The 20228-nt window shown below is 37.6% G+C and overlaps 1 protein-coding gene across 1 annotated transcript in view; it reads right to left on the bottom strand.

Moving 5' to 3' along the window:
• Positions 1–20228, bottom strand: part of GPC5 (glypican 5) — a 790871-nt gene that overhangs the window by 745006 nt on the left and 25637 nt on the right. Inside the window, exon 2 of the mRNA XM_061133190.1 lies at positions 6635–6796. Within this exon, the coding sequence (XP_060989173.1) occupies positions 6635–6796 (162 nt within the window). The remainder of the gene's footprint in view (positions 1–6634; positions 6797–20228) is intronic.

The following is a 20228-nucleotide window of genomic DNA, read 5'->3' as shown; positions in this document are numbered from 1 at the left end:
GAAATAGAATCTTTTCTATATCCTTGTACATAATGTTCTTCCAAGGAATAATTTTAAATAGTATCACCTCTGCAAAGCATAGTTGAAGTGAATATAATAAGAATAATGTACTTCAGGCTTACTACTATAACACTTATATAAAAGTACTCATCTCATATATTAAGATAGTCAAATATTCACTATATCCTGCGCCTTTGACTGTATGTATATGGATACATATATATATTTTACACTAGTTTTACAGTGGCCATACACTAGCCATATACCTCACAGTAGCTAATATCTGTTAGTGTGAAAGGGGAAAATACATGAATTATATTCACATTCTCATTCTTAAGTTACTTGCTTTTTAAACAAAGATATTTAATTTTGACATATTCCAAAATTTCATTGAAAATAGAAGTGCAATTTTAATAAAAGTCCTAAATCTAACATCTCAACCCAAGAGGACAAGCTTATCAATCTTTCAAGTACTTTTAATCAAGAAATGAAAATGTACTCAGCCCAGAGAATGAAATCAACAAAAATGTTAACTCTATCTTATTTATCACTCAGTCTTTTGTGATAATGCATACTTTTTAAATGCTATATATAAAACTAGAAACTTCCACAGTAATGATTTAGTGTACATCATAAATTTTAGAAATATGTGAGCTTTTTGAAGATGAGAGGAATAGGAAAAGCTCTATCTCCAAGGGAAAGTTAAAACTTTTTAAACTTATCTCCCCAATGTTTCAACAAAACATAAGCTTCCAACAGTGTTCTTCCAAATATGCTTTCAGTATATTTTTGAAAAATTATGCTGAAATTTTTATATTGTTTTAAAAAAAAAAAAAAACTAAGCCCTACTCTCTTATTTGAGCTGTGATTTAAAACCTGACAAATTTGAAAGCTGGATAGGACTTGCTTTTCTACAGTAGACAACATATTCTCTGTCAAGTTCATTTATTTCTTCATGAGTCACACCATACTTTAGCATATAAATAAATAAAACATTTATAAAAATATTTCCAAAATATTTTTAAAGCAGGCAATCCCACACTCATAAAACAGCTGAAGGGAAACAAATTCCTGCGCATTATTTCAGGCTCCCCTGCTTTATTCATGAACATTATTAAGCCCTGGAAAATAAAGAACAGTTATTGTCTGCACTGTGACGGAGCCAGCAATCTCTTTGCAAATAGGACCACTAATTTATGAACAGCAACAGACACAAGGAAACCCATTTGTTCCTTTCATTTTGTAAAACACCACAAGCTACGTGAATAAGGACCTTTAGGATATAGCGAAGCCCCAGGTCATAATTATGGACCCTTCCAAAAATATATTTTTGTTTGCCTGCTTTATTTTAAGGAAACCTATAACAAATACCATTAGATTCCTTAAATGAAAAAAAGGAGAAGTGTTGCCCCAGTAAGGAGGTGGATTCGAATCCATTGATAATATATTCCACCCCACTGGTAATATATTAACTTCCAGTGCTGAATTCCAGAAGTGAGTGTGGATTGTACACTGGAATAACCTTGTATCTTCTGAGATCAGTGGCTGGCAGTTTCTTTACTTCTGAGCAACTCCAGTCTCCCAGCCTTTATCTCACTGTTATGTGGGGCTCACTACATCCATGGACCCAAGTGATTATCCCCATCGATGATATCCAAAGCCTTGTTTCAAAACATACTTCCGTGGAACCACAAGAGATCCATGAGGGAAGGGACCATACTACACCCAGTCCAAAGTATTTTATAACATACATAAAGGCTAAAAAAAGGGGGTAATCTTATTGAAGTAGGAAATATACATGAAATATTAAAAAATCAAAAGATCAAAATGTAGCACATCTACTTACATGATTTAAGAAGTAAATTGATTTCCCCCAGTAATTTGCTCTCAAGCCAAGTAAGTTTCCCAACAAAATGTACTGGCTTGCTTCTTCTTAAGAAAAAAAAAAAAAAAAAAAAAAAACAGGGCTGATTTGTTTTCAGATATTTTCATTACACAGAAACTAGACAGAGGGCATTTTACTTACTGATAAAGTGTCCTGCTTGGTTCTAATATAGCAAATGTGATCTCTCAAATTGCTTATAGCACATATATTTAGCTTGTTTTTATGGAACTAAGCCTATAGCTACTTATTCTATTCATTAAATTAAAAGCAGGTATTCTTTTACTTCTTTTTTTTTATTGAGATATAAAAGGAATCCAGATAGGAAAAGAAGAAGTGAAACTCTCACTGTTTGCAGATGACATGATCCTCTACATAAAAAATCCTAAAGACTCTACCAGAAAATTATTAGAGCTAATCAATGAATATAGTAAAGTTGCAGGATATAAAATTAACACACAGAAATCCCTTGCATTCCTATACACTAACAATGAGAAAACAGAAAGAGAAATTAAGGAAACAATACCATTCACCATTGCAACAAAAAGAATAAAATACTTAGGAGTATATCTACCTAAAGAAACAAAAGACCTATACATAGAAAACTATAAAACACTCATGAAAGAAATCAAAGAGGACACAAATAGATGGAGAAACATACTGTGTTCATGGATTGGAAGAATCAATATTGTCAAAATGGTTATACTACCCCAAAGCAATCTATAGATTCAATGCAATCCCTATCAAGCTACCAACGGTATTCTTCACAGAACTAGACCAAAGAATTTCACAATTTGTATGGAAATACAAAAAACCTCGAATAGCCAAAGTAATCTTGCGAAAGAAGAATGGAGCTGGAGGAATCAACCTGCCTGACTTCAGGCTCTACCACAAAGCCACAGTCATCAAGACAGTATGGTACTGGCACAAAAACAGAAATTTAGATTAATGGAACAAAACAGAAAGCCCAGAGATAAATCCATGTACCTATGGATACCTTATCTTCGACAAAGGAGGCAAGGATATACAATGGAAAAAAGACAACCTCTTTAACAAGTGGTGCTGGAAAACTGGTCAACCACTTGTAAAAGAATGAAACTAGAACACTTTCTAACACCATACACAAAAATAAACTCAAAATGGATTAAAGATCTAAATGTAAGGCCAGAAACTATAAAACTCCTAGAGGAGAACATAAGCAAAACACTCTTTGACATAAATCATAGCAGGATCCTCTATCTATGACCCACCTCCCAGAATATTGGAAATAAAAGCAAAAATAAACAAATGGGACCTAATGAAACTTAAATCTTTTGCACAACAAAGGAAACTATAAGCAAGGTGAAAAGACAGCCCTCAGATTGGGAGAAAATAATAGCAAATGAAGAAACAGACAAAGGGTTAATCTCAAAAATATACAAGCAACTCCTGAAGCTCAATTCCAGAAAAATAAATGACCCAATCAAAAAATGGGCCAAAGGGCTAAACAGACATTTCTCCAAAGAAGACATACAGATGGCTAACAAACACATGAAAAGATGCTCAACATCACTCATCATCAGGGAAATGCAAATCAAAACCACAATGAGGTACCATTACATGCCAGTCAGGATGGCTGCTATCCAAAAGTCTACAAGCAATAAATGCTGGAGAGGGTGTGGGGAAAAGGGAACCCTCTTACACTGTTGGTGGGAATGCAAGCTAGTACAGCTACTATGGAGAACAGTGTGGAGATTTCTTAAAAAACTGGAAATAGAACTGCCATATGACCCAGCAATCCCACTTCTGGGCATACACACTGAGGAAACCAGATCTGAAAGAGACACGTGAACCCCAATGTTCATCGCAGCACTGTTTACAATAGCCAGAACATGGAAGCAACCTAGATGCCCATCAGCAGATGAATGGATAAGGAAGCTATGGTACATATACACCATGGAACATTACTCAGCCATTAAAAAGAATTCATTTGAATCAGTTCTAATGAGATGGATGAAAGTGGAGCCCATTATACAGAGTGAAGTAAGCCAGAAAGATAAAGACCAATACAGTATACTAAAGCATATATACAGAATTTAGAAAGATGGTAATGATAACCCTATATGCAAAACAGAAAAAGAGACACAGATGTACAGAACAGACTTTTGGACTCTGTGGGAGAAGGCAAGGGTGGGATGTTTTGAGAGAACAGCATCGAAACATGTATATTATCAAGGGTGAAACAGATATCCAGCCCAGGTTGGATGCATGAGACAAGTGCTCAGGGCTGGCACATTGGGAAGACCCAGAGGGATGGGGTGGGGAGGGAGGCAGGAGGGGGAATCGGGATGGGGAATACATGTAAATTCATAGCTAATTCATGTCAATGTATGGGAAAAACCACTACAATATTGTAAAGTAATTAGCCTCCAACTAATAAAAATAAATGGTAAAAAAAATAATAATAATAAAACTTAGAAAATAAAAAAATAAAAGCAGGTATTCTTCCTGTAAGAGAATTTGTTCCAGTAAAGTTAGCCTTTAGGCCAATCTCTTCTATATCTGCCTTGCCTTCTCACGATTCTTAAATAAAATTGACATGTCACAAAGGGAGAACAGGAAAATTTATTATAACAAATTATATTTAAGAAAGACCCACTCTTTTTCACTTTTATAATTGATATTTTAAAAAACAGCACAACTCATCCTAGTAAAAATACAGGTATAATTTACTAAACAGAAAATTTTTTTAAGTTGTACATAATATTACGACACTCCAGTAGAGACAATCTTATGTCATCATACTACTGATAAAAGTGAAAATATTAGTAACCCGTTCATGTCCAACTCTTTGCCCACCAGGCTCCTCTGTCCATGGAATCATCCAGGCAAGAATACTGGAGTAGGATGTATTCCCTTCTCCAGGGGATCTTCCTGACCCAGAGATTGAACCCAGATCTCCTGCATTGCAGGCAGATTCTTTGCCATCTGAGCCACCAGGGACACTTTCACCCCAAAAGTTTTCAGCAGCCTAAACCCATGTTAAAATTCTAAATACTCCGGGTTTTGTATTTTTCTCAATCTTTTGAATTCAATGCACTCTATCTTGATCAATTTATCCAACAAGATGTGAAAAGTTTGTTAGAGTATATTTGAAGACAGAAGAAAATGTTCAGTTACCGTCCATTGAGTCCCTACACGTTAATAACTGCTGGCATTTTCTTTCACCTATATGGTTAACACTGTTATCCAGAAATGTAGGTTTGATTTATCACGGTCTTCTTCGACCATATCTTCTTACTTGTAACGATTTAGTTTTGACATTAAGTGATAAGAAATCATAATGAAGCTTCACTATTCAAAAATCTTTAATGACTCTCTCAAACACGAATTGATATTTTAAGTCTTCTTCCATGTGAGTCCATCTTAACTCTTTTCAAGCATATGGTCCACAATCCTCATCCACAGCTCCCTATTCTGGTAACATTGATCTATTCACTGTCCCTTTTATCTCTAAAATGTATTTTCCATATCATACACACTATCATTTTCATAAGAAAAAATCATTATATCACTTTCAGTGGATGATTAATATCTTCTAGTTCAGCTAATTCAAGTCACAAATCTTTGCTTAAAATGCATATCAATATATTTTCCTCCAACAATTTCTCATGAACAAATTCCATAACAGAAATGAGGCTTTTTTCTAAGAAAAATATTACTAGATTAAAACATCTTAAAATCTGACATGTCAATGTTTCTATTTTAAAAAATCATCAATTCATCAGGAATTACATTTTAACTCAACTTAAATTTTGTCCTGATTTATTATATTCATTTTATTTAATAAGCAGAGTTTTAAAAATTAATCAGCTTTGTGATTTAGTTCTGTATGTAAACAAAGCACAAATTATTTAAGCAAATTGACATTAATACACTTATTAAAAAGGAATACCAATAGAAGTTATATTTTGTGTTGAACAAAAGCAATAAATTTGTTTGAGAAGAGTGTAATCTAAATATTTTCATTCTAATTCTATACAGAATAGCTAATGCTTTATAAAAGAAAAAATAAACTATTTTATTATAGTAATAAGGAATTTTACAGACAAGACAACTAAAACAATAAAAAGATCATATATTTGCCAATGTGTGTTATAATTTTATAACCCATTAATTTTATTTCTCAGCACATTGTTTGAATTAAGGTTGCGTTCTGGTTGTAGATGATCCTTAAACATCCAACTAATATTTCCTATTTTACTATTTATCAGACTTGTCTACACTTTGACATATCACAATGATGTTCCTAGGAAATCCATGTGAGGAGGTAGAGAAAAAGTTAGGAAAATATTTCTCAAAATAATATTTTTGAAAATGAATCTATAATTATCCAGTTAAAAGCAATGGGATTTTGTTCTATAGACTATTTTCATAAAATCTCCTAAGTATGTCTGTTCATACTAAAGTAAACTATGGGTCAGAATATTGGGGGATCTGGCAGAAACCCCAGAAAGGCACATATTTCATTAACAAAACAGACTCCCTACTCCAACTCAGTTTACAAGCCTGATGATGACCTCAGAGACAAGCCATGAACGTTATTGGTGGTTTAGTTGCTATCAAGGTTAGGACAAAGCTAAAATTTCATTTTATACCAGTATAATACACAAAGACAAAGAAATACACCTAGATAAATTTACCAGGATAATAATAATAGGTAAATTACATAGCAAGATTTGTCCTCAGTTTCAGAAATCAAGATATATTTACCTTGAAAGGCAGCTGCATTTCGAGATATCAAAAACTTTAATGTAGAGCTGGATGTTTGAAGCACCTGCTGCATATCCTGACGAGCCACGACTTGGTATCTCTCCTCCATCTTCCTGGTGCAACACGTAGGTTTTTTGGCTGTGCAAACCTGAAGGTCAGGCCCTGTAATACGCAGAATATTTTTCAGAAGAATTACTTATTCATTTAGCAAATATTACATGCTATGTATCAACCATTAATGGTCAGCACTGCATATAACAGGTTCATGTGCTGGATACCTTCCAGCAAAAGGACCCCAGTGGGTTGACAGAAACCTGAGCATACACTGGACCCCACAGCAAGCTGTGTCAGGAACTGGCCCTAACACCAGCAGGCAAAAACACAAACACGTGGAGGCTAAAAGATACACTGCTAGACAACCAATGGATCACTAGAAAAATCAAAGAAGAAATAAATTTTTGTAAAAACCTAGAGACAAATGAAAATGAAAACACAACAATCTAAAATCTACAGGATGCAGCAGAAGAAATTCTAAGAGGGAAGTTCATGCAATACAAACTCACCTCAGGAAATAAACAAACAAAAAAGAACCTCAAAAGAATAATCTAAACTTACACTTAAAGGAACTAGAAAAATAAGAACAACAACAACAAAACAATGTTAGTAGAAGGAAAGAAATCATAAAGATCAGAGAAGAAATAAATGAAACAGAGAATTTGGAGGAAAAAAAAAACGGAAAAGATCAATTAAACTAAGTGCTGATTCTTTGAAACAAAATTGATAATCCAGATGCCAGACTCTTCAAGGGGAAAAGTAAGAGGGCCGAAATCAATAAAACTAGAAATGAAACAGAAGTTACAGTTGACACCACAGACATACAAAGGGTCATAAGAGATTACCACAAAGAATTATAGTCCAGTAAGGTGGACAACTTCTTTTAGAAGTGGATATGGGACTTCCCCAGTGGTCCAGTGGTTAAGACTGTGCTTCCAATGCAGGACTGCAGGTTCAATTCCTGTTTAGAGAACTAAGATCCCATATGCCTCATGACCAAAAATAAATAAATAAATAAATAAAAGAAGTGGACGAATTTCTATAAACACACAGTTTTCTAAGACTGGACCAGAAAGAAACAGAAAATATGAGTAGACTAACTACTCTGATGAAATTGAATCAGTAATTAAAAAAACAAAAACAAACAAACAAAGGTCCAAGACAAGATGTCTTCACAGGTGAACTCTACCAAACATTTAGAGAAAAATTAACATCTATCCTTCTCAAACTATTCCAAAATATTACAGAGGAAGGAAGTTTCAGAGCTTATTCTACAAACCCAGCTTCACATTGATATTAAAATCAGACAAAAATATCACAAAAAGAAAATTACAGGCCACAATCCTTGATGAAAATAGAAAATCTTCAACAAAATATTAGCAAACCAAATTTTCAACACTGTATTTAAAAACTCATGATACATGGAGAGTTCAATATCCCCATCCAATCAGTCAGTGTGATATACCACACTAACAAATTGAAGAATAAAAACTGTGTGATCATACCAATAGATACATAAAAAGCTTTTGACAAAATTCAACATTCATGATTTAAAAAAAATTCCAGAAAGTAGGCAGAGAGGGAACATACTTCAACATAATAAAAGCCACATATGACAGACCCATGGCTAACATAATACTCAATGGTGAAAACCTGAAAGCATTTCCTCTAAGATCTGGTACAAGAAAAGAATACCCTCTTACCACTTTTCCTCAACACAGTATTTTAAGTCTAGCCACTGCACTCAAACAAGAAAAAGAAACAAAAGGAATCCAAATTGGAAAGGAAGAAGTAAAACCATCACTTTGCAAATGACATGATTCTATACATATAAGATCCTCAAGACATCATCAAAAACTACTAGAGCTCATCAACAAATTCAGTATACAAAATTAATATACAGAACTCTGTTGCATTTCTACACACTAACAATGAACTATCAGGAAGAGAAATTAAGCAATCTCATTTACAGTTACATCTGAAAGAATAAAATATCTAGGAATAAACCTACTTAAAGAGATAAAAGACCCATACTCAGAAAATTGTAAAACTAATGAAAGAAATTGAAGACAACATAACAGACAGAAAGGTACACCATGTTCATGGATTAGGAGAATTAATACTGTTAAAATGATCATACCACCCAAGGTTATCTACAGATTTAATGCAATCCCTATAAAAATACCAAGGGCATTTTAAAAAACAGAACTATAACAAATTATTTTAAAATTTGCATGGAAATATAAAAGTCCCCAAATGCCATATGAAGTTCTTAGAGTCACCAAAATCATAGAGATGAAAACTAGAATGGTGGTTGGCTGGGGCAAGGTAGAGGAAGGCGATTGGGGAGTTAATGTTTAATGGGGATAGAATTCCAACTTTGCAAGATACAAGTAGTACTGGAGGGATATGGTAACAATGGTTGTACAACATAAATGTAGTTAGTACCACCAAACTAGGCACTTATAAAATGGTTAAGATGGTAAATTTCATATTTTACCACAACAGAAAAAATCTGAAACAATTTTTGATTTTTTATATCAGAAATATGATATATGATTAACAACTCTTATCCTGGATAGGAGCCCAAGGCATGCACATTTATCCACAGCAGGCAAGCTAGAGAATACAGAAAAGTACAAGGTATGCATAAAAAGGAATGAATTTGAGTCAGTTCTAGTGAGGGAGATGAACCTAGAATCTGTGATACAGAAGTGAAGTAAGTCAGGAAGAAAAAAACAAATATCGTACATTAACACATACATATGGGCTTCCCTGATGGCTCAGATGGTAAAGAACCTTCCTGCAAGGCAGGAGACTTGGGTTTGATCCCTGGGTCAGGAAAATCCCCTGGGGACGGAAATGGTAACCCTCTCCAGTTTTCTTGCTGGAGAATCCCATGGACAGAGGAGCCTGGTGGGCCACAGTCCATGGGGTCACAGAGAGCTGGACACGACTGAGTGACTAACAATGTCATGGCTGATTCACGTTGTTGTATGGCAGAAACTGACACCATATCGTAGAGCAGTCATCCCCCAACCAAAAAAAAAGGAGGAGGTTGGCAAAGTGCCTGAAGAGGACAAACCTGAGGGTGCCTCAGGGGTGGGCCTTGAGGCGTCCCAAGGCTACCCAGGTTTTATGTAAAGCTCAGGACATTGTGTTTATACGGCCTAACCCAATAGAGTTATTCCTTTCTTTGGGAGTAGGAGGAAGAATTATGGCTTTTGATCTCTGAGTTGCAGGGCTCCTACCTTGGCTCTTCATTGACCAACTGTAGATCAGTAAATACAAAATACGTGAATGTGCATGAACACACACACAGACAAACATCAGCCTCTTTTCAAACTCCACATTTTCCACACAGATTCAGCCTCAGGTTTTAGCCTGTGTAAGTTAGACAAATAAACAGCAGCGTGTTTAAGGATTTCACAAAGGCTAAGATGCATAATATGTGTCACAGTAGGTAACATTTTGGCAATTGTTTTTTATTTACGATGCATAAAAGTTATACAAAAGCAAATTCCACTACAAACAGTAAAATTGATTGAAAGAAAACAAAGCTATCTTCTCAGCTTTCTTTCTAAATGCAAAGATAGAGGGATTAAAAGTTTAGAGAAAAACAATAATAGAGACTGGGGAAGACAATCAATGAATAAACATTAAAGGATATAAAAATATTTGGTATGGAAAAGACTGCTATGGAATAAAAATAAGGACAATAGTACAATAACAACAATAATAATAATAGATGATTGCAAATATCTCTCCAGAATTTAAATGCCTAACATCACTTTGCGAGGTCACATTCCTAAACATGGCTTAAAAACGCCCCAAGTTGGACCATGTCTTCTTTCTCTCCAGCTCCAGGTGCATCTCAAGCAACATTGGCTATGGTTCTCTTCCCTTCACACACCACCTTATTTAATTTCCTTATATTCACCAAGTACACACTGGCCACAGAACCATCCTCCAGGCTCTTCCTTCTGTCTTGGACAGTCTTGCAGTCAACACACACCTTCCCCTACTTCATTCCCATCTAGTTTTCTTTAGATTGTAACTCAGTCTTCCCATGGGAACTTCCCTTAACCCCACAGACAGCTCCAATACCTATACTATGCCTTAGCGTTCACTCATTGTGGCTGTAATGTTATATTCCTAAATGTGATAACTAATTAATTCGTTCCCTCATCTGTACTACTAAGCTCTAAATGGAGGGATTTTTATTCTTCATCATATGCCACTTGTCCAGCTCAGAGCCTTGTACATCATAAACACTCAATTTTCATTCATTAAACCAACAGTCAAGGATCTACTATGCATATGCATTATCTCATTTAATCCTCACATGAACCCTATGACATAGGTACCATCACTACCACATTTTACTTGTGAGGAAACAGAGATGTAAAGAGGCTTTGACCACTGCCCAATGGCACATACCTACATAATACAAAAAAGTGGAGCTGGTGTTCAGAAATAGGCAGAGTGATTCCCAAGCTGTCACATTGACCACCAGTCCACTGAGAGGAAAGCCATGGTCCTTAATCTATAAATGGCTTGTATAAAGACACACCTGACCATTTTCGATTTCTCTTTCTAAAGAAGTCATCTGTTTGGAAAACTTCAAGAAAATAAAGTTCAGGTTAGAATCATCCAGGGAGTATTATTGAAAAATAAAAATTAGCTGAAGTATAAAACTATAGAGTTGCCATTTGCCTTTGTGTCCAATTTTACATGGTGGAAAGTAGACTTAGAAAAATGCTACAAATTACCCTGTTTTCTAAACATAAGGTGGGAGAGCAACCATCATGTCTTGAGACACTAAATACGTACGGTTAGCGATTTAGACCACTTAGAGCAAACACATTCCTCAAGCTGATGAGGATCTGCACTGATTAAACCAGACTTTAATTCAGAATCGTGGAAGTTGGTAATGCCAACATCAAACTAAACTCCAAGTCAAATCAAGACTATAATTCAAAGACCTAGTTATGTCTAATTGGCACGATATTTTTATCAGTGGTAACTTAAGGTCTCAATGAGGGGGAAAGAGTCTACAGGAAACTAGCTGCCTTGATTTCTGTGTCAGTTCAAAAGATAGGCAAGATGAACTGATCTGGCAGTGAGCAGTGGTGTGAAGCGAGATCTTAATTCCCTGCCCAGGAATTGAGCCTGGGCAACCTGGATGAAAACCAGGAATCCTAGCCCCCAGACCAGCAAGGGCTAGAAGCTATTTTTCCATGATTCTTTGCCCCCAGTGAAAAATGCATCTATCAACAGAGGCTAGAACTGTAAACACAGGTACAAAGTTCATTATTACAGACATAGCACAACAACGAGAAGCAGTTTGTTTAGTTAAGACAGATGCAAGGCAGGGATGCATACCTGGAGAGAAAGGATGCAGGCATCCCCCCTAGTGAGGAGGAATGCGGTGAAGAGGCGGTTAAATCATTTATATAAGTCGGTTCTTCCGGGTCTGTGTTTACCTTTAGCCAATAATCTGGTTTCTTTTACTACACCTGACCTACCCCGGGACCCTCCCCTGGGTGCACATGCACCCCTCAGTCAAGATGGATTTCAAAGTGAAGGCTTCTGGGAACAAAATTCATTATGCCTTGGTGTTATTCTCTGACTTTTGACCCCCAAGAAGACTTTCTGCACATATGTAGCGTCTCCCTTGTTCCAAAAAGGGCTGGTGGGAGGGAGTGAAGGTCCCTTAACCCTTTACTCAAACAGGGTTTTGCCTCTCTGTGTCCTTGCCGTTAACTATTACCTTGACTACTGCCGTGACTATTACTTTAAGGTGTTTGTGGGGTATGCTCAGTCACTTCAGTCATGTCCAACTCTTTGTGACCCCATGGACTGCAGCCCACCAGGCTCTTCTGTCCATGGGATTTTTCCAGGCAAGAACACTGGAGTGGGTTGCCATGCTCACTCCAACCCAGGGATTGAACCTGCGTCTCCTGCATTGCAGGTGGATTCTTTATCCACCAAGCTACCTGGGACAAGAGACAAAGACTGGCTACTAACCCTGTTTCTGTTGTTATTTCCATTTCAAAGGGAAAACAGGAGGCTGATTGTAAATGCCTTAACTGGAGCCCACCTACCTCGTGTCTCTAGAAATACAAACAGGAGGCTAGTACTAAGTATCCAGCCTGAAGCTCACTTCTTCCTGCCCCGTGAAATGCAAACAGGAGGCCAGTTCTAACTGTCTAAGCTGGAACCCATATATCTCCTGTCTCAGAACTACACATCCGCAGGGAAAGGACCATATCTTAATTCTATTCACAGTATAAGCATAAAGATCACAGAGGATGAGATGATTGGATGGCATCACCGACTCGATGGACATGAGTTTGAGCAAGCTCCGGGAGTTGGTGATGGACAGGGAAGCCTGGTGTGCTGTAGTCCATGGGGTCACAAAGAGTTGGACACGACTGAGCGACTGAACTGGACTGATAAGCACAAAGGACATAATAAGATGCTTGTCGATAAAACGCCCAGAATACAGTTCTCCCCTTGTAAATAGAATCAGAATCATAAGAAAGCAAAGCCAGATAAAACCCAAACAGATCCCACATGGTAACAAGGTATATTTTTAAAATATGTCAAAGCCTGCCTGCAAAGAACAAGGGACTCACCGAGGCTGCTTATGAAACCAGAAGAGTGCACAACCCAAGGTCAGGAGCAGTAGCCGTGGTTCTGATCTGCAAAGCCACACTCTGCAAGAATTAAAGTGCTGAGAACAAAATGAAATTAAAAATAAAACAGCAGCCTCCCTGTTGAAGTGGCCCTCAACCAGAATTGTGGGGGCTTTTCTGGATTTCTTACCCAGAAGCAGCAGTACTAGTTAATACGTTTTCCTTTCGGTTCCCCAGCTTAAGCAGCTGTTACAACCATCTACCTGCTTGTGCACAGTTTTTAATATGTTAAAATAGGATCATTGGGAGGTATTCTGGAAAGATGGTGGCAGTAGCAGCATCATTTCACAGTATCCCAGTCCCTACACAGACCAGATAGGACAACTTGAAATCAAATCCAAAAAATATAACAAAACTGGGTGATGGAATATCCCCGCAAACTTCAAAATGTATACGTGGTGGGGGGAAAACCAGCAACAGCCAACAGAACTTCACAGTATCAGAGTCAGGGCAGGAGGGAGGACAATGAAGCAGAGGGGTAATGTCTGGAGAATCTGATGACAGATGAAGCCCAAAGAGCCAAGAGGAATTCACAGAAAAGCACAGTGAACCGATCTGAAAACAGCAGCTGAAACTGGGAAAGTTTTGCCCTCTCCATTACTGGATAGGCACAAAGGAGCCAAGGTGAAAAGGAATGAATAAGCAGGAGCAATCCAGACCCCTATGATTGCTCCAGATTCAGCAGGCGTCTTTCCAAGGAAGAACCCCACACAGAAAAGAAACATCTGGAAGAGAAATTAAAATTCAACAGTAGAAGAATTTAAGAGACACAGACAGAGAACACCTAGACCAAAGTAGGAAGGGAAACAAATCCAGGAAATTTCAGAAAACAAGCAGCCATACTTTCAAACACTACACAAAAACCAACAGAAAAGAAACTCTGGAAAGCCACAATAACTGTTCTGAAGTCTATCTCAATCTAAATTTTCAAGGGAAAAAAACTAACTTCATATGAAATGACTATCAAAACATGCTGAGATCAAATCTCATACACCGTTATTATAATAAAAAAGGGAATAAGGAACAGAATAACATCCCCACAGACCAGACCAGAAAGACATGCCCTCCCCCAAAAAGAAATTAAAAAATCAGCCAAGTTATTTCAAAACAAGCTAAAAGATGACACAAGGCATATAAGAACAACACAAATCAGAATTTTAAAAATTCAGATGTGAGGTGACAGTAGTCAGGAAAGCATTAAAGATGAAAGAAAAACATTCTGAAGAAAAGAACAAACTAGAAGGAACACAGGAGCCGATCATACAAAGGTAGTACCTAAGAGAAACAAAAGGTGGAAAATAAGGGATTGTGAAAAATCAGAAGGAGTGAAAGGGCTTAAAAGATCCATGGCTGATTCATGTTGATGTTTGGTAGAAACCAACACAATACTGTAAAGCAATTATCCTTCAATTAAAAATAAATAAATTAAAAGAAAAGTGATGAGAAATATTGTTTATAATGTAAGCGCACTGAAGGAAAAAACAGGACAAATACTAAAACCTGTATTTTATGCTACACTGAAACTGCTGTGAGAGTGAAATGGGATATAAAAAATAAGCAATTATGGAAAATTCAAATTCTATTCTCTATCCTTGAAAATTAGGATTTTTTTTAGTGAAGATGAAAAGATACACAGACATAGTAAAGAGGAGCTTAAGTAAAACTTTGCAATCTTGACTTAAACTATCTTTATGAAAGCATCAAGAAATTTACCTTTAAAGTATATATTCCCTAGTTTCACTGAAAAGGCCTAGGAACAATGACAAACCAAATGGCAAAGAGTCCCTCTTATGCCCAGATTATAATCTTGAAATACCACATCTCTGAAGAAGTCAGTGTTTTTTGAAGAAATGCCTCCCTCTGGGTCTGGGGCAGGAAACACATGAGACGACAGACTAGCTAAAGCATCTTGTCCATCAGACAGCAAAGAAGCCATCAAATAACTACCAGGATCATATCAAGAAGGACTCGGGAATCATATCATTCTGCCAGGGCTGCCAGAACAGAAAACCACAGACAGGTGGCCTCCAACACAGAAATTCACTTTCTCACAGTTCTGGAGGCTGGCAGTCCAAGACCAAAGTGCTAGCAGGTTTAGCTTGGTTTCTCTTGAGGCCCCTCAAATCTCTGTCTTACAGATGGCACCTTTCCTGTATGTGCTCAGATGGCCTGCTCTTTGTACATGTGCACCCCCCATGTCTTTCTTCTTGTAAGGACACCAGTAATATCAGATGAGAAGCCATCCTTATGACTGCATTTAAACTTAATTATCTCCCCTCTCCAAATACAGCCATATTGGGGGCGAGAGTTTCAACTTAGGGATTTAGGGGAGCACAATTTAGCCCACAACAGAAGCCTGCTTCAATTATCATACTAAGTGAAGTAAGTCAGAAAGAGAAAGACATATACTATATGAGATCACTTATATGTAGAAGCAAAAATGTGATACAAATGAACTTATTTATGAAACTGAATCATGGACAGAACAGACTGGTGGTTGCCAAGGGGGTTGGGGTGGGGGGAGGGATGGAATTAGCTTAGATATAAGCTTTGATATCTAATATATTAATATTAATATCTAATATAAGCTTTAATATAGAGAATGGACAGACAACAAGGTCCTACTGTATAGCACAGAGAACCATATTCAGTATCCTATGATAAACCACAATGGAAAAGAATATTTTAAAAAGATTGTGTGTGTGTGTGTGTGTGTGTGTGTAACTGAATCACTTTGCTCTACAGCAGAAATCAACATAACATTGCAAATCAGCTCTGCTTCAATAAAAAAATAGTAAAACTGAAAAAAAGAGTTAACTTCAAAACGTTTTTGCTGATCAAACATGGTACAATTTAAGCATCCTTAATAATAATTTCGAAGGAGTACAAGAAATAAAATAAGCTTAAATCCAAGAGTTTTCTGTATCCATGCTTTCTTTTACAAAAAAAAAAAAAAAAAAGACTTTAAAATAGTACTGCTGGTTGATAATATACATTTTCTTCTTATTTTAAACATGTATTTCTCCCCTAGTCAACTTACAGGAATTTTATATTTGTAACACATATCAACTTTGTTGATAGCTGACATAGGAAAGGGCCTTGGTGTCAAGACACGGACACCAAGATATATTTTAGGTTCACCAGAATGGATGTTACATGTCATAAAATACCAAATTCTCACCAGATGAAAACAGGGCCTTGGAATTCAGAATAGTAAGGTGATACTGGTAAATTTTCCCTTTTTGTCTTTTCTGAGAGACAAATTTTCTCTTTTTTGTCTTTTCTTACCATACATTGTGAAACTGATAATTTGTAAATGTCATCAGGGTGAAAAGATTTTGACTGAGCCAAATGTATTCCTTCATCCAGGTAAAATTAAAAAGTACTTAAGTCCATGTATCTAGCAAGAATCATGGCAATGTCACTGGATTTGCTGAGAGCTGCCTAGCATCTGTTTCTTCTCTTGAAATTTCTTTTGAAGCTCTATCTCTTCCTCACTTACATATATGTTATTTAGATGAAACTGACACACACAAAAGGATGAAAACACAGCATTCTATCCTGTCAGCACAATGATTGATTCAGAAATAGTCAGCCAGTCACAAGAAAAAAATGCAGAGATATTTGCTGAGGCCTTCAGGAAAGCAAAGCTTTCTCACTTCTGCAGGAACTGAATTTAATTATGCAAGCAGACAAGGTTTGCAGATGCCAGAGTTATTTTCCAGCTCAGAGTGAAGGCTGGATCTACCACAGGTTCTTTTGTTACCTATCTGATCAAGAAATCTAGCCAATACAACAGTAGTAATATTTTCAAGGGTTACGGCAGGCCAAACCACTCCACTTCCTTTAATGGTTTATTCCTGAAGGTGGCTCAATCAGTAAAGAACCTGCCTGCAACGCAGGTGACACGGGTTAGATCCCTGAGTTGGGAAGATCCCCTGGAGAAGGAAATGGCAACCCACCCCAGTATTCTTGCCTGGAAAATCCCACAGACAGACGAGCCTTGCAGGCTATAGTTCATGGGGTCACAAAAGTTAGACACAACTTAGCAACTAAATCACTACCAGAACATCAAAGGACCTGATACTAAATGCAGGGTCTGATAACGCCCATTTAGTGGCTGTTCCAGTTCTCTGCTCTAAAGTGGAAATACAATTTATATGTCCAAGAAATAACTGGAAGGATTCCACTTGCCATAGGGCAGTGCTAGCCTCAGAGAGCCACCATGAGCTGAGCAAAATAAAACAGTTAACGACCTGAGAGCCCTAGAGAGTGAATGAAAGAAGGATTCCAGACAGGAGTCAATAGTTGGAGGAAGGGAACAGCATGAGGTTAGTTTTTCATCCCTGTGGCTTTAAGCCTGTGGGCAGCCCACATATATAAGCTGACCAAAATTCCAATAGAAAACTCATGGTCTTTGTGGACTGCAAAACGAAGAGGACAGTCACAGCCGAACTCAACTCACTAGAAGCCAGATGTGGCTTCACAATGTCCCCCTGGGGCACCCCTTCCTCTTGGTGAGAACCACCGGCCAGGACAAAGGCATGGCAGTGTGAACTGGAGCAGAAGAGGAGACCTTCCCAAAAGCCTGAGAAAGAGCCGTCAATGAGGCAGAAGGATAAAGAGGAGAGAAGAGGCAGAGGAAAACAGTACGGTGTCCTGGAAGAATTTCAAGAAGGGAGAAATCAGCTGTGTTGGAGGAAGTAGCCACATTCAAGAGGCTGTAGTTTACAAAGATCTGCAATCATCTGGGCTACTATGTTGGTTGTTCTCTTGACTCTAGATAGCAATTACATGCACAATCATGCTGCATTTGGGATCCTGTTCATTACAAGGCATGATTATAAGGTCATGCCAACTCACTGAATGCTGTTGTGTAAAACCTGTTTAACACTGTTACAGTTCATTCCTTTCTGACATCGGCCAACCCTGACCAGAGAGCTGCCTAATAGTTTCTGATGTCACCCTGAATCCTGGTGCTTTCCTGAACATCTGCTTTGTGTAGTTTATTGATTGCATTCAATTTGCTTCTCTCTCAAGACTGAAAGCTCCAATAGGATAGGGACCACCTTGGCCTTGTTTCCCAGTGTATTGTATGTAACTAGCGCAGTACCTGGAACAAAAGCTCTTCAGGAAAGTATTGGTCTCCTTCCCTTTCTCCTGTGTATGTTGTGTGTATTAGTCGCTCAGTCATGTCCAACTCTGAGAACCCATGGACTGTAGCCCACTAGGCTCCTCTGTCCATGGGATTCTTCAGGCAAAAATACTGGAGTGGGTTGCCATTCCCTTTTTCAGGGGATCTTCCTGACCCACAGGTCAAACCCAGGTCTCCTGCATTGCAGACGGACTCTTTACTGTCTGAGCTACCAGGGAAGCCCTTCCTTTCTCCTACTTGCACATAAATATTTTGGAAGAAGCCTAAGAAAGCACTTTCATGACTTAAAATTAATGACAGGGTTTTAAATATAGATCCAGGATGAGCATATTGCTGAAGACATTAAAAACTGGTTCAATAAACCTTTTGAAATAGTATTTATGATGATTGTATTTACATTTCTACAAATATCCCTCAATAATGCATCGCTATAATTTACAGATTCATCATTTTTCTTTTATGGAATATAGGCAATGTCCTCATAAAGGATATATTGATATTACTCTTTGAAATAAAATTTTTTTCAGAACAGTATTAAGTATTTCAGCTATTAAGGGCTTTTTTATGGTTCTGGATTCAATTAAAAAAAAAAAAGCTAACATTTGCCAATCTACAAAGTTAAATAAATATGGTCAACATAATGACCACTGGTAGAACAGTAATGCTGTCCCTCATATATATAAATGGCATCATTGATCCTTCAAGGTATAATGTACTCAGTTGTTTTTCTAGTCATGGTTGATGAATGTTCTCAGAATATCACATATTTAAACCTGTACTTTTATAACCCATAACAAAGCAATTCTAACATGAAAGCATTTCCTGAAGCAGAGAGAAGCTCTGCTAAATGGAATGCTCTCTCAAACCTGAAGTCGTGAACTTGGAGTCGACACTCTGTGACACATTAACCACCTCAGCAGACAAAAAGGCTAAACACGAACTAATACAAATATCTGTTAAGAAACAGCAGCAGTAGAGCCTGCTCCTTGAAGGATGAAAAAAATCAATTGCTATCTCATCCCCTCAGTTTTAATGAGCCCCAAATTATTCTGCAGCCAATAATCCACATGGTTTCTCTAAGCGAAACCAAGCCCTTGCCTCACAGCTACCCCAAGCCAGGCTAAAGCTGAGAGTCTCAACTATTTGGCACAGGAAACAGGACTACTTCTCCATTTTCAAGGATGTATTTGCATTCATGGATGTATATAGACTTGAGACCTTGTCATTGGTGGGATTAGGGATGGGGAAGGAGATGAAGTTCCCAACAATAAATGGAGCCCAGACCAAAAATCTCTTCCCCCGGTGACTCAGACAATAAAGAATGTTCCTGCAATGCAGGTGTCCTGGGTTGGGAAGATCCCCTGGAGAAGGGAATGGCTACCCACTCCAGTATTTTTGCCTGGAGAATTCCATGCACAGAGGAGTCTGTTGGGCTACAGTCCATGGAATCACAAGGAGTCAGACATGACTGAAATTCAGATAGCTTTATTTGACTTCCCTGGTGGCTCAGTTGGTAAAGAATCTGCCTGCAATGTGGGAGACCTGGGTTCAATCCCTGGATTGGGAAGATCCCCGGGAGAAGGGAATGGCAACCCACTCCAGTATTCTTACCTGGAGAATTTCATGGACAGGGGAGCCTGGATGGCTACCATCCATGGGGTCTCAGAGTTGGACGTGACTGATT

Source organism: Dama dama, chromosome 30 (genome assembly GCF_033118175.1).
Source record: "Dama dama isolate Ldn47 chromosome 30, ASM3311817v1, whole genome shotgun sequence".
NCBI lineage: Eukaryota > Metazoa > Chordata > Mammalia > Artiodactyla > Cervidae > Dama > Dama dama.
Note: the sequence above shows the minus strand (reverse complement) of the source record. Positions and strands in the feature narration are given on the sequence as shown.